This window comes from Crocuta crocuta, unplaced genomic scaffold (assembly GCF_008692635.1).
Source record: "Crocuta crocuta isolate KB4526 unplaced genomic scaffold, BGI_CrCroc_1.0 scaffold346, whole genome shotgun sequence".
Classification (NCBI taxonomy): Eukaryota; Metazoa; Chordata; class Mammalia; order Carnivora; family Hyaenidae; genus Crocuta; species Crocuta crocuta.
Window position 1 is genome coordinate 3,674,802 of NW_027527957.1, and position 16,195 is coordinate 3,690,996.

Below are 16,195 nucleotides of genomic sequence, written 5' to 3' on the forward strand. Positions count from 1 at the left end.
ACCAGCAGTACACACATAACACTTAGGTCTATAATAGTCTTTTACAAATAGATAATACGTTACTATGGAACCATTCCAAAGCTTTATATTTTACCCCCTATTTTATATTTTTGATGACACACGTTACATATTTTTATTTTACATATCCCTTAACTAATTATTTCATTTTAATTAATTTTGCTTCTTTTTTGTACTCTTTATACATGCTCCATAAGTAGTTGATCCACTCCCTTTATTATTTATTTACCTTTTCTAATGAGTTTTTACATAATATGTTTTCTTAGTATTAACTAGTAGCTTTCTTTTTAATTTAGAGAGGTCCTTTTTAATACTTCTTGTAAAGCTGGTTTAGTGGTCATGAAATCCTTTAGCTGTTGCTTCTCTGGAAAATTCTTAATTTCTCTTTCAATTTGAATAGCCTGCTGGCTAGAGACATTTTGATATATTTTTTTTCCAGCACTTTGAATACATAATGCCGCTCCCATTTGGCTTGCATAATTTCTGTTCAAAAATATGATGATAGACTAATGGGTTTCCTTTGTACATAATATATAGCTTTTCTTATGCTTTTAAGATTTGTTTCTCATTGGGTTCATCTTATTTGGCACTCTATGGCTTCCTGGACCTGCAAATTTCTTTCTGTACATTAGAGGGGTTTTCATCCATTATTTCTTCAAAAACATTTTTTCTGAACTTTTCTTTTTCTCTTCTCCTTTTGGGACCCGATAATGTAGATGTTATTCTGCTTGATGTTGTCTCAGAGGTCCCTAAAGATTTCCTTACTTCTTTTAAGTCTGTTTTTTTTTTTTTAATTTTGCTGCTCTGTCCAGATATTTTCCATTGTCTATCTTACTACTAACTGATTCATGCTTCTGTTTCATCCATTCTATTGTTGAACTCCTCCAGTGCATTCTTCCATTCAGTCATAACTTGTTTGCCACTTCTTAATATTTTCTGTCTCTTTCTAAAGTACTTCCTGTGTTCTTTCATTTCTGTCCCGAGATTAATAAACATCTTTACGATCATTATTTTGAACTCTTTATCAATGAAGTTGAGACTTAGGGTGTTTATCTACCCATTTGGGTCTCTGCCGAGCAAGGAAGACAAGATTCAGGACAGTGATTTATCCTGGCTGTATCTCTGTCTCTGTGTAGGTTGGGCAGGATTCAAGCACTCATCTAGCTCTGCTGTGACTTAGGTATGTTAGCTATTTTGATCATGGTAATTATTCCATGATGTATGTGTTTGTATGTGTGTATGTGTGTGTATTTGTTTATATATACAATACCACAATATATATTTCAGACATATACAAATATATTTGTCAATTATTCTTCAATAAAGTTAAAAAAAGTAAATGGTTGTAAATATAATGCCCTAGACTTTACTAACCTTTTAGTTAAAATGAGGTTGATATTATAATAACTGCTACCACCTACCTGCCCAAGCAGGAATGGAAATCCTATCAAATATTCTTTTACTTATTTTAGGGATATCTCACTTAAGGAGATCATCTTTTAAAATGGCTTGGCTCTGATATCATGTAATCACATTTGCTTGAAAATGTTGCTGTGTATACCATGGTTATCATCTCCTAGAGACCTCCATGTACCCACAGGTTGAGGATGTAAGTAGGAGAAACAAGACCATGACTTTGGTCACCTCACTGAGATAAAATACATAAATAACTTAAACATTTTTTTACTATGTAGTAAGACTAATATACATGTTTTAATATTCCCCTTATTTGCCTTTCCCTCAGGCTCCCCTCCACCTCCACCTCCCCCCACCTCCCCCCACCTCCGCCTATCTCTATTTTTATTCCTCAAGTCTTAATCTTCTTTTCATAGACACTTGCACGCAATCTGTCCACCTACTGGGATGAACAATGGTTCTGTTTATGCTTAGAGGTTATCTATTGACTTCTGCTGTGCTTATCTTCCCTATCGAGGTCCCTTGGTTACCTGTGCCCAGAATATCTTTTACGCTGGGATACTTGCCTATAAGTCTTTATATTTTCTACATTGCAGGATATATTTTTTGTACAAAGTACATTGTCAGTAATAAATGTTAGTCATTGGTAGTCTCTGAAAAATGTATATTACTAGAAAAAGCATACTGTACTCCAGATCACTGGAAATTTACAAATCAAATCATTAGATTCACATAACAGTTATAATTGAGAATCCATTTAGAGACTTAATAAATTACAAAGTTAAATCTTTTAAGGGATAAATATAAAATAGAAATAATTCTAATGTAAATGTATGCATTTTAAATAATAAATCACTAATTTCCATTCAAAATCATTAATTAGTGATTTATATTTATATTTATTCCAAATCCTTTAATTAGTGATTTCTGTTAGGAAAATCATCATTATTTTTCACACTTCAAAAACACACTGTGAAAACTGTTATAATAATTGGCATGTTTATTTAATTTAGATGGCTTTTTACCGAATAGCTTTAGCTATAATACTTAAGTAGTCACAAATGTTCTTCTGAAAATAGGAAAGAAGTTTCTTGAGTATATTTTTATATAATCCTCATGTATACAGAAGTATGTAGCTGAACTTTGCTTACCTGTTCACTGTTTCTCCCAAAGAATTAAATGTTTTACAATTCTGTGCCTTTGCACTGCTTAATACTCTTTTCCCCATCAGATTAGTTTACTGCTTTTTAATTCTTAGCTCAAGCAACAATTTTCACTCTGAATTCTCCCTTTGCTTCAGCACAGACAATTGCTCTTCCCATTCTTGTTTCCTCATCATCCTACATACTCATTCTTTTTTCCATTCTACAAAGTCTTTATCATTGTTTTACAACTAATAGCTATCAGTGTCTCCAGACAGAATGTGAACATCTGAGATCAGAAATTTATGTTATACATACTTCATTCCTGTCTCATTCCTGTATATTCCAAAAAAGACTTCACTAAAGGAGTAGTTTAGTATGCTAATGTCTTATTAAAGTGGTAACATGATCACAAGATTAACACTTTCTACTTATATTTTGAATTTTTTCAAGCAATAATGTGATAAATGGACAAAGCCAGTTTGAATATATATTGTCAATTTAAAAAATGTAATCTCCTCCATTCTCATTTTAGAAAAAAGTTCAATATTTCAAAAATTAAATTTTTTAAATGTTTTAATTATCATTGAAATGTTTCTATATTCTTCTGGATATCCTTCACAAGGAAATATTGTCTACAACACACAATTAAATTGTCAAACGTACTTAATTTTAGATATATTTTCTTTCCAATTCAAATTTATAGCTTCAAAAAAAGTGGCTCATCAACATACTATTTATTTTACATTTTCTTCATACTTCAACTCAAAGTCTAATAGTGATGCTACAAAAAGGGACTGCAGAATTATCATTTTTATTTTAACATTACAGGTTGAGTTAAATCACATTTTTTTCCTAGCAATTTTTAAATCCTCAAATCTATATTTATTGTAAAATAAATAAATAATTGTATACTTTATAGAGAGGAGTACTTATATATGTGTGCACTATGTATGGACTTTTAAATGAGTAATTTATCTTTTGATGATTTTAATCATCTACTATACTTGTGAGTCTGAATTATTTTCTACCTAATATTTCTCAGTACCTAATTCCTCATTTTTAAAAGATATTTTTTGCCCTAAATGCCCATAATGCCTTCACTAGTTAAATCCTGATCATCTTTTAAGATCTAGTTTGTTTATGTTTTTCATGAGTACATGAACCAAAGATGTCTTTGTGACACATTGTGAAAATTCTTATTGATTGTATTTGACACAATATGTAGTGATAGTTTAAGCATATGTCGTATCCATTTAACTTGAAAACATGTACTCTTGTTACAAAAAACAGACAAAAATATTTCTAATGTTTACATTAGACTTAAACCACGAATATAATTATATATTTTCTATAATAATTGACTTTATGTTAAATGCAAATACAATATTTTTCCATTATAAACTTATAAATTTAATATGTAAAATTTTAATATGTATGTAACAAAAGGATAATACAAATATTATTAGATATGGGTTTGATTTATAAGTAAATTTAGCCCTAGTTTGATTTTTTTTCAAATCTCGTGCATGTCTCTTGTCACCTTGCTTATGGACTTTAGAATTCAGAGTAATATTGAGGTTGGTTATCTGTCAATCCAGTAATAAGATATTTTTATCTTTTCTTACTTAAAATCACATAAACATATCAAATATAATATGAATCTACCATAATAATGTATATTATTTTTTGTATATATCAGAAATATCTGATATTTCTTTAAAACTTAAGCAAATTGCTTTGACTTCTCCATGAAAAGCTGAAGCCTATTAGTTGGCCAACTTTATCATCCCATTGTGCACTTATCATGACACACTATTTGCCATCTTGCAGTCTTACCATGCACTCTCATAGTTTCTTAACTTTGTTCAAGCTATGTCTTCTGATAGAATCCTCTGCTTCCCTTTTCTGTACAGATGAACTACTTATTCTTACAATATCATCTGCTCTCTGTATATATCCCAGTTCTCCACATTTTCAAAGCTTGCTTTCATCTAAGTTAAGAAAGAAGGCATTGTTCCCTTGTCTGTGCTCCCAAGATTTTATACATAATTCCACTGGTGAAAGTCACATTTTATTTTACATATTTCTTGAGTGTGTGTCTGTCCTGCCAACAGTGTGTTAAATTCAAGTGTTCAGAGACTGTATTAGGAATCATGCCCACTCTTTAGCAGATACATTTCTAGACATGGTAGGTAAACCAGTTAAGACTGCAAAGTCCCTTTTTCTCAGGGAATATACATTGGAGGAAAGGGAACATAAAATGAACAAATAAATCCATATTATCCCAGGAAGTAGCCACTTCTGTGTGAAATGGATAAAAAGCAGCTAGTAATGGGGGTGTTGTTTTATAATGGTGAAGGTTGAGGCTTATTGAGGAGGTGATGATATTGGATCAAAAACATTATTCAAAATCTAAGAGGAAATATTTTAAATGAAAGATCAGAAAATTGATTAAACTAAGTAAGCCTGAGAATTCGCCATTAGAATTTACTGAAAATATGTCTGTATCTCCAAGATTTAGGAGGCCTGATATACTGCATTTTCATTGCCACTATTTCTTATTTTCTGGGCATTTTATAATTAAATTGCCACCAGCGAAATAGGTGTTTGAGAAAGTATGTGCATATGTGTATGTATGTGTGAACATGTGTATATGTACACACTCACTAGAGCCCGAAGGAGGGAGCTCCTGTGCTCATGGGTTGCTTGGATCAGAATAGACAAGATTTGCAACAACATTGTGGTGGAGTGATTCTGCTGAAAGTGTCGTATTCTCAGCTTCAATGAATTTAATATTGCTTATTATTAAATATTAATATTACTTAATAGCTCTAATATAAAAAAACTTTAATATTTTACATTTTAACCACCTAGCACATAGAAATGTTATATATATAACATATACATATATATTGTTCAATATATATGTTGAACATGAGTCGTTTGGGTGCAAATCAACATTTCACAACTTTTGTTTGGTTGTCTTTGGTAAACAGTAATTACATCAAAGAGAAGGGAAAAATCCTAGAAATTTAAAAAAGGCAGGCATCTAAATAAATTATATAGTATATATTTGCTACAAATTATATATATATACAATATACTTCGTATAGAAGCTCAGTATATTGTGTATATGCATACACAATATAATTTGTAGCAAATATTTTTTCCTTTTTTAATGTTTATTTCATTTTTGAGAGAGAGACAGAGAGTGAGCGGGGGAGGAGTAGTGAGAGAGGGAGACACAGAATCCAAAGCAGGCTCCAGGCTCGGAACTGCAAGCACAGAGCCTGACATGGGGCTCAAACTCACAAACCACAAGACCATAAACTGAGCTGAAGTCAGCATTTAACCAGCTGAGCCACTCAGGTGCCCTGTAGCAAGTATTTCTAACATTTTATGCAATGCTGCTGTATGTTAGACTATTAGTATATATAATGATTCAGGTTTGGTGATTGATGACAATATATTTACTTCAATAACAAGTGTGGCTCATATGGATTGGAAGCAAGATGACTTTAGCCAGGACATGTCACTTCTGGATACGACAGATTTATTTGTTTCTTTTGTTAATATTAAATTTTAAGATTCATTAAGGACTTGATTAAATATGTCAGTAAAACTATTCTGTACATTTGACTTTTCTTAAATCACATGACAGAAGTGTTTTTTGTTTGTTTGTTTTGTGTTTTTTTTCAATATGTGATTAACCCAAACACAGTTTGAATGTGCTTTATTATACACTTTAGGCAATGAAAAACAAACAAACAAAAAAGGCAAAGACCATTTTCCCACCATGACTTTAACGAAAGTCTGTAGTCTCGCAGGATGTGCCACCCATTTAACCAAAGAAAACGATATGTTTGAAAGAGACTCTTTAAAAAGAAAATTACTTTCTAATATCACGTTAATTATCTAGGTAGCATGGCCTTATGATATGCTTTTTTATTAATGGCCGAGTGCAAACCATGTCACAGTAGGCTGAGGAAAAACAGTAGCAACCTAGAAATCTTTTCTTTTTCACTCTCATATCAGAAGGGGAAAAATGCTGCATTTTACATACTAGATGTTCCCTACTTCCTTCCTGTAGTATAGACATTTTTATGTATATTCAAAAGAAAGACTAAGTATATTCTTTCAAAGTCAGAGAGAGAATTGTTTTACCTCTTAAAAGGACCAAGTCGATTGCACCTGTACTTGCTTCATTCTCACATCCCTCTTAGTATAGGGAAGCCTGTGAGATGACCAAAAAAGGCACATCATTAGTGTCATTAATCTACAATATGCATATGAAAATTTAAAATAAGAGTATCATGGGGATTATTTGTATGAGGTTTATGTATTTTTTAATGTTTATTTATTTTGACATAGAGAGAGAGAGAGAGAGCACATGTGTGGTGAAGCTAGGGACAGGCAAGGAGAGAGGGAGGCATAGAATCCCAAGCAGATTCTGCACTGTCAGTGAAGAGCCCAATGTGTCATGTTCATTCTTTTAAGTGATTTAAGCTTTATATTATGGAATGAGAGGACAATTCACTGTCTAATGTTTATCACAATGCTGTTATGATGGAAATGATTCATTTAGCACTTATAATGTGTCTTCTATTTCTAGAGAGCATGTACTTCTCAGTAAGAAGGAAGGAACCAGGTAAACTATGGAGATATTGTGGCCAGGCATTTACTTTTAGTGACTGATGAAGAAACATCAGTTTTTTTATGTTATAGGCATCATGAGATGTAAGTAAATGACATGCTATAAATCCAAATTGTAAATAGGAAGTATTCTTAATAATAGCTTCTAGACTGATAGCATTCGGCCCTTAAATGGAACTAGCAACCTGTACATTAGTGTTTTTGGCTATAGTCTTGTTAGCTTAGATGCTTTAGAATCAACACATCTCACTTTAAAAATTACTGTGCACCCCAACTTGACTTAATTTTATACTGGCTTAGCTAGTTCTATTTATTATGTTGTATCTTTTCATATTTAAGATATTACATAATCATGTGTTCTTTCTGAATTCATACTGCTACCCAGATTGTCTTTGCCAATCTTTATCATACTGTCTGCAAGGATCTATTTACTCATTCCTACCATTAAGCTGGATTTCATGGAGTCTATTTATATAATTAATACGCACTTTGGGATTCTTCCAAGAAATGGTGTAGTACAAAGTAAAATACAAATGGTTTGCTATTATTTAATTTTGATATGTGGCCAAAATATATTTCTTATTTTAAGACAAGATCAATTTATCAGAAAGTCTTTTGAAAGAATATTAAAATTGAGTTATGTCAAAGGATTGGCATTCTATCATTGCAGACAAGACTAAGTTTTCTTAATGTAAGAATGTTTTTAATGTATCATGAGCCCAGGATAACAAATCTTTCTGATCTTTTAGGAGTTCTCACATAATTAAATAATCACAATTTTCTCCTTAACATTTCCCCATTAAAAGATTAACATTAAAAACATGAGGTAATAGTATATAAAATAAAATTCTGGGAAGTATATTTTCAGGTAGATAAAGCAACATTTTAGTCATAGAAGCAAGTTGGACAGTTATTACTTTGAAAATCCTAAATAATATTCATTAAGTTTCTACTGAGATGGTTTTAATACAAGGTTTGCAGTGAAAGAGGTAGTTAATCCTTATTTGTTTCTTGCTTTACAGGTTTATTATTCTCAGTCCATTAAATTAATTTCTTTTTAAAAATTTTTTAATGTTTTATTTATTTCTGAGAGAGACAGAGAGAGAATGTGAGCAGGGAAGGGTCAGTGAGACAGGGAAATACAGAATCTGAAGCCGGCTCCAGGCTCTGAACTGGCAGTCAGCACAGAGCCCAATGCAGGGCTCGATCCCACGACTGTGTGATCATGACCTGAGCCGAAGTCGGACGCTTAACTGACTGAGCCACCCAGTCACCCCCATTAAATTAATTTCATTTTTTCTTTAAATACATGCTACTTAAACATTTCTAGTTTATTTATAGAGCATTTAAGGCTATTTTCATTGATGACTTATAATTATGTACAATTGTGTAAATAGAGAATTAGGTTTTAAGAAACAGATACAATAAGATATGATATCAGTGAGTATCAAGCCTGTTTGACTGTAGTCAAAATAAAGCTAAGTATCATATAAACTTATGATGGCAAAACTCAATTAGGATTTTGACACTACCAAGCTGTCCTACTCACAAAAAGCAGTGCCTTTAAAACCTTCTTTATCTCCTTAAATTTCTGACAAATCAGCCTACATCATCACTCAGCCAACTTTCCTCCTAATGGATAAAGAAAATAAATCCTCACAGATTAAATGCTTAAAATTAATCATATCAAACCTATAAACCTCTTGCATCTATGACCACCTCTCTGTGTCCACCTGTTATATTAGAGGAACTGATTCTCCTTCCATCTAAATGTCTCCACTTATGTTCTGTGCTACATCAATAAATAACCTTAAAAAAATCAGTCATACCATCTCTCCTTTTATCATAATCCCTTCCGTTTCTACTATGTATCTCACCTAATTTATACATTCTCAATTCTCGCTGATATAAATGATATAAAACTAAACATGAAACAAAGAGATGAACAAAAAACAAACACAATACCTTGTTTGGATTTCTCTTTACTCTCTAGCCACACACCACTCCAGGTTTTTCTTTCCTATGCAAGTTTTTCCCATTCCATTTTTTACTATTTCACACATTTCCCAACTTCTGTATCCTTCCTTGAGGAACTTCGGTTTTAACTTCCAAACCCATAATACCACAAAACCATGCTTCCTTTGAAGTCAATGATTACATCTATGTCACTGTTTTCTAATGGGCATTGCCTTAGACATAATCATACTTGGTCCACCAGAAGAAGTCTATACTATTGAAAATTTCTCCCTTTCTAAGATATTCCTTGGGAGTCAATGATTCCATCTTCTTTTGCTTTTTTCTCCTATGATTTGTCTATCCTTCTATTCTCTTTTGTTGGTTAATTCAACTTTATATTTTTCTTATATTGTTTCCAGTACTCAATTCTAGATCATTCAACTCCACTATATGTTCTTTAGATGCAGTACTGTTGCTTTATACATAGCATGATGATTTCTAAATTTATACGGCTTGTTGACATATCTCTTATGAGTTCCAGACATTTTAACCATCTGCCTACTTTGCATCCTCAGAGTGATATTTAAAGTAAAATCAAAGTCAGCATGTTCAAATATCAAATCCATGAAAAATTCAGGCTCTTCACCTTTTAAGAGACAGAGTAGATAAGGATTACTTTAACCATATAGAAGAATGGAGAAATGAGGAAGATGGAGATAAGAAAGATGGCCAAAGAAGTAAGGAAAAATCAGAAGTTCAGATTTGGACAGATAAGTAGGCTATTACTGGACATCCAAATAGGGATGTCAGAAATACAGTTGAATGTATGAGGCTGAAGTTCAATGGAGAGAATTGGCTAGAGATATAAATTTGAGAGTCCTTAGGAAAAGGATGGTGGTTAAGGCCAGAAGACTAGGTAAGATCACCAAAGAAGTGAGGTATGTATGGGAAAAGGTAAGAGTTCAATGTCTATGAAACTAGTGTTTAGAAATTGAGGGGATGAAGATGAATCAGTAAAAGAGATGGAAAAGGGGTGGTCAGACAAGAGAAAAAAATCACAGAGTGAGACAGTATTAGAAGTCAAGTGAAGAAGGGATAGAAATGTTTCTTTTTGGGGTACTTTTTCATTTTAGAGGCAACTTCATCCTTCTAGTGACTCAGATCCTTGAAATCATCCTCATCTATTCTATATCTCATACTCCAAATTTATTCTATTAGGAAAACTTGACAGTTCCAACTAATATTTCAACTCCACTGCTACTGCACTGTTTTATGTCATTATTACATCCCATCTGGATTACTTTCACCTGATCCCTCTAATTTTGTCCTTGCCCTATTTAACCTATTCTTTTTTTTTTTTTTAAGATTTTTATTTATTTCTAGGAGAGAGAGAGAGAAAGCGTGAACAGGGGAGGGTCAGAGAGAGAGGGAGTCACAGACTGAAACAGGCTCCAGGCTCTGAGCTGGCAGTCAGCACAGAGCCCGATGCGGGGCTCGAACCCACCAACCACGAGATCATGACCTAAGCGAAAGTCAGACGCTTAACCGACTAAGCCACCCAGGCGACCCCTATTTTACCTATTCTCAATCTGCAGAAGGATTCTTCTTAAATGCAATTAAGATAATGTCACTCCTCTGTGAAGAAACTTACATTGTTTTCTCAGCTATCTCAGTGTATGAGCCAAAAGATCTAACAAGTGCCCCAGCTGCTAATCTAACTGACCCCTGTTTGCTCCCTTATTGCATTTCCTACTAAACTACCCTTACTTAGTCTAGTCTAGTGACACTGTACCTCAGGAAATGTGCAGTTGTTTCTTTTCCCTAGAATATATTGTTCCGAGATAAATGCTTGAAAATCCTCTCATTTCATTCAAAACTTTGTTCAAAAGTCATTGTATCAGTCTATGGACATTTAGGCTCTTTCCATAATTTGGCTATTGTTGTTAATGCTGCTATAAGTATGTGTCTCTTTGAATCAGTATTTTTGCATCTTTAGGTAAATATCTAGTAGTGCAATTGCTGGGTCATAGGGTAGTTCTATCTTTAATTTTTGAGGAATCTCCGTACTGTTTTCCAGAGTGGCTCTTGCCATTTGCCATGATGTGGATGGAGCTAGAGCTATTCTGCTAAGCAAAATAAGTTAGTCAGAGGAAGACAGACAACTACCAAATGATTTCACTCGTATATGGAATTTCAGAAACAAAACAGATGGACACAGGGAAATTAAAAAAGGAGAGAGGGGGGCAAACTATAAGAGAATCTTAACCATAGAGAACAAACAAAGTGTTGATGGAGGGGAGGTGGGGGCGGGGATGTGTTAAATGAGTAATGGGCATTAAGGAGGGCTCAATTACTTGTATTGAGCACTGGGTATTAAGTAATGAATCACTAACTTCTGCTCCAGAAACTAATATCACACTATATGTTAACTAACTAAAATTTAAATAAAAACTTGAAAAATAAAAAAAAATCTTTTTATCATTGTAGACCTATGTAAAGTTGCAGTCACCTACTCTAAAAGTACATTCTGTGGATATATCTTTTTTTCTAAATAGGACTTAGTAACATTTAAGCAGTATGTTACTTTAAGGACATATTTTTTGTTTTATTTGTTTTGTTTCTGTTTTCTTCATACTTTGTAGCCTTACTACCTGAAGAAGTGTCTGGCACATAAAAGCAATCTATACATATTTATTCAAAGAATAAATGACTCAATGAATGAATCAATGGAGTAAAAGGAGGAGAGAGGACAGAGAGACCCAGAGATTATTTTTTTTTATTAACAAATATCTCTTTGGAAATTTTAAGCTTGCTTATCCTATATTATGAAAGAATAATGCATTTTTAAGTCAAGTAATTTACATTTAGATTGGAGCTTAAATGAACAACAGATACTTTAAATTAAAAATAAACCTGAACTGGAAAAAAACAATTAGCAAAGAACAATACAGAATTCAAAAACAAAGGCTGGATAAACTAGGACAAGAGAAATAACATGCTAAGTATAACGGTCTAATAGAATCATACATTGGATAAGCTTATTTCATAAATACATATTTGTCAATATGCATTTTTAGTCTCAAATCTGACTCTGGGATCAATGCCTGCCACAAAATAAGTTCTTCATTTTTTCACTATTTTCATAAATCTTACCAAAATTTATTGGGATGGATACAATGTTGAAGTTTTATTTCTATATGTGTGTGTCATTTTTATTAGAAATGTATTTCAAAATTATTTTTAGTATAGGCCCTGAAACTTTTAGACAGAGTAAACTGTGCTTGAATATTAATTGAGGAGTTATAGAGGGCACAATTTCTACTTAAAAACTTGAAAGCAAGCTAATTCTTTTGGGGTTGCCTGGTAACTAATAAGGAGTATGTCAAATTGAAAGACAGGTCTGACAGAAGCAGCCTTTGAATAAATAATAGGATTGTTGTCAACTTTAGCCTCTGAGAAGTGAGGCAGGGACCAATTCTAAGTTACACTGAAGAAAAGACAGTTGAAATGTATTTTGTGTTTTTTTAGTGAATTGTCCACTGTTTGCCCTTAAATAATTTTCCTCACCAACAATTTGTGATTAATGTAGAGATGTTAAAAGAAAATTCTGAAGACACCATTGAATATCTGTTGAAATTAAATGAAAATGGCCTGAGGCATTTTGAGAGTCAGGATTATTTATTCATTGCCATTTATTTTTTTATAAATCCATATTAATGCAATGTATTAGCTCCTTAAAGAAATAAATGGACACCAAGAATGATTACTACTCTGATAAGAGATTTGACATAAGTGATTTTTAGGGTGACAGTCTTGTCGTAATGCCTCCAGGGTATATGTACAACAATATGCCTGGACAAGTCTTTAGTTACAATGATATATCAAGCTGTTGATCGTATACTCATGGATTGTGACCTATTTCTGTTTTAATTCCAGCAGGAAAAGAGTCAAGAAAGTTCAAGAATCAAAGGTAAGAAATGGCGGTTTTAAGATCATACTTTCATAAATTCATGTGAGTATAGAAGAAAGAAAGCATGCAGCTTTGGAAACTTACTTAAATATGAGAAAACAAAATGAATTCAAAATTTTCAACGTGGCTTTAAGGTCATTGTGAGCCCTTTGGAAATTCTAGGTCACTGGGGAGGTTTCATTTTTTCATATAATGCTGTTGGGAACTTCAGCAGAATTTTCTGTTAACTCTCTGAATTGTTCTAATGGAATTCCTCCATCAGGCATTGTCCAGAACCGTTGGTGTTCTGTTACATCCATGGTTTACCAGATAAACTTTACAAAATATATCTCATGGAAAAACAATTATTAAATTGCTGTTATCTCATTTTATTTCTACAAAAAAAGCAAGAACATATTTATGTATTAAAAATTGGTGATAGCATGGTCAACTCTAGTCAGACATAGGGAAACTCTTTTTCCCATAATAACATTCCATGTTTTGATGTTTACTTTTTGAGATAATAAATTACTCCAGGTAGATTACAGTTCTTTAGCAAAAGGTTTTCATTAGCTTGTTCTCCTGCTGATCATAATAATGAAATTTAACTGATTTTTCATGAGTTAATTCTTCTGGCTTCGCCATTCAGGTGCTGGCCCTTCTTATTGCACAGTTTGGACATCCTCACTCACCAATCCCTTTCCAGTAGGTGTTTTGTCACAAACCTGACTATGGAGTGAATGGTTGTCTTCCCATTTCCTTCCATCCTTTTTGCATAGAAAATTAGGTTTATTTTTTATTTTACTTTTTCTTAGAGTTCTACAAAACCAAAACAAACACCAAAACAAAAAACAAAAAACAGAACAAAACAAAACTGTGAAGTTACCAAGTTTACATATGCTTCTGAAACAATGAAGGGGAAATTATTCTTCTGAGGGTCTCTAAATTGATGGTATTAATCTTGCTTACTAATAACAAATCCAAATAGAATCTTCCCTGCACATTTCCTGCAAGCAATTGAATTTCCATTTGGTTTCCATGTTTGGTCATCTGTGTGTGTCTGTATTCCTGAAGAATATGAAAAGACAGATTTTTTATTTTGCTAGGTATGTTTTATTCAAATGAATTATGTAAGACTGCCCTTCCAGGCATTCCCAAACTATTTGTGTTCTTTTTCAGCAAACTGAAGTATGTCTTGTTATTTTATATGTGAAATTATTACACTTATTTATCCTCAAAGCACTAATATTAACTCAAAATTTCATACTTCTGTGTTACAAAAGGGAATTTCTATTCCAAGATGTGCTGTATGATGTGCATTTAAATGATATATGCATTTTAAGCATATTGAGTACACATCTTCCTTCCCTTGAAGGACCCCAGTGTTTCAAGTTAAACTTAAATCATATTTACAATTCTGTTATAGTTGAAATAAGTATAGCTTTCATCTTGATGCTTTATTGTCTTGGGATATATAAATCCTATCATCTATAGTAGCAGAAATTATATTTTTTCAATGACTGCCTAGAAACATGTTTTCTTTTATAATGTAATAAAATTTCGAGATGATGCTTGTCACTTCTTTCACTGTTATTGGCTGACACATGGTTCAGAACTCTCACATTATGGCTTCTAGGCTACTGAGTTGCAAGTAAATTAGAGACATACAGTTTTGTTGGGACCTGTTGCCTAACTCTACTTAGAATTCAGTATTTTTCTTGACTATTTATGGGAATCACCTTTAATGTTTTTTTTTTTACTTGAAATTACAAGTAGCATTAAATTTGTCTTTAAAGGCTAATATTAAGGAAAAAAGAATTGAATAAACCAATTGTTTACACATTGATAGATGAGAAAAATTCTAAAAATCAAATATTGTACATATTTTGGTAACCAATTGTTGAAATGTGAGTTTTGTTCACTTGATATTAGTAATCAATTCTAATATCCAATTCCCTAGACTTCCTGACTAATTGGTATTCTTATTCTTAGAACATGTTTATTATATAGTCAGGAATGTATGCAGAGGAAGTCTTTAACCTTCTAATTTTTCTAATTCTGTACCTATTCCTGATTATGACAAAAATTCCAACCTCATTATATAAGTGACCTGAAATCACATAAATGCACAAAGCAGTCCAGTGAAAATCAATCAATCTTTCCTCTGTGTACATGGAAATTTATATTGAAATGTTTAGAAACTTGCAGTTCTAACCCTGACTAATTATTTGATACTCACACATGCTTTTATTCTAATATTATTTTGAGATGCCATAGAATCCAATCTGTACTAATTCTAAAATTACATTTATATGGAAATGAATTGGCAAAATGAATTTTGGTTTGATAGTTAGTATACCATTGAATTCTCAATTGATTTTCACATTTAAATTGCCTATGTTGTCAAATGAATTAGAGCTTAACCTCTATCTACTTGGTACACAATTTTGAGGATTACAATGATGTAAGATATCCTTTCTTAAAGATACATTGAGAATGATAGCAGGATCATTGTCTTAACAGGTGTAAAAGAATGATCAACTCTTTGGGAAGGCATATTTTGCACTGGATTTCAGTGACATTACAAATATATTAGGATACAGTATATTATGTGTTTAAAATTCATTAAGAATTTAAGGGGTGCCTGGGTGGCTCAGTCAGTTAAATGTCCCACTCTTAATTTTGGCCCAGGTCATGTCATGATCTCAAGGTTGGTGGGAACGAGCTCCACATTGGGCTGTGTGCTGACAGTGCAAAGTCTGTTTGGATTCTCTCTCTCTCCTTCTTTCTTTGCCCTTCCCCCATTTGTGCTGTCTCTGTCTCTCAAAATAAATAAACTTAAAAAAATTTGTTAAGAATTTGGTAAATATTATTAGGAAATAATTTCCTTTGAAGAATAGTTCATTGCAATACAAGGATCATAAGTCAGTTTTCCAGGAGCATATTTCTGCCAATATTTCTCAGGGGCATATTTTAATTTGTGATATGTTTATTCATTCATATTTAAGAGCATCTCTCTAGAGTTCTCAGTGATAAGTGTAACAGTTTCTGACAAAAA

At 32.5% G+C, this 16,195-nt stretch overlaps 1 protein-coding gene across 3 annotated transcripts in view; it reads left to right on the forward strand.

Annotated features, from left to right (window-relative positions):
* FSTL5 (follistatin like 5) overlaps positions 1 to 16,195 on the forward strand; it is a 663,363-nt gene that overhangs the window by 64,840 nt on the left and 582,328 nt on the right. For 2 of the 3 annotated variants that reach the window (XM_077752759.1, XM_077752760.1), the window contains exon 2: positions 13,128 to 13,158. In XM_077752759.1, the coding sequence (XP_077608885.1) occupies positions 13,128 to 13,158 (31 nt within the window). Of the gene's footprint in view, positions 1 to 13,124; positions 13,159 to 16,195 lie in introns of all 3 variants that reach the window. The other variant, XM_077752758.1, reaches the window with a different exon arrangement.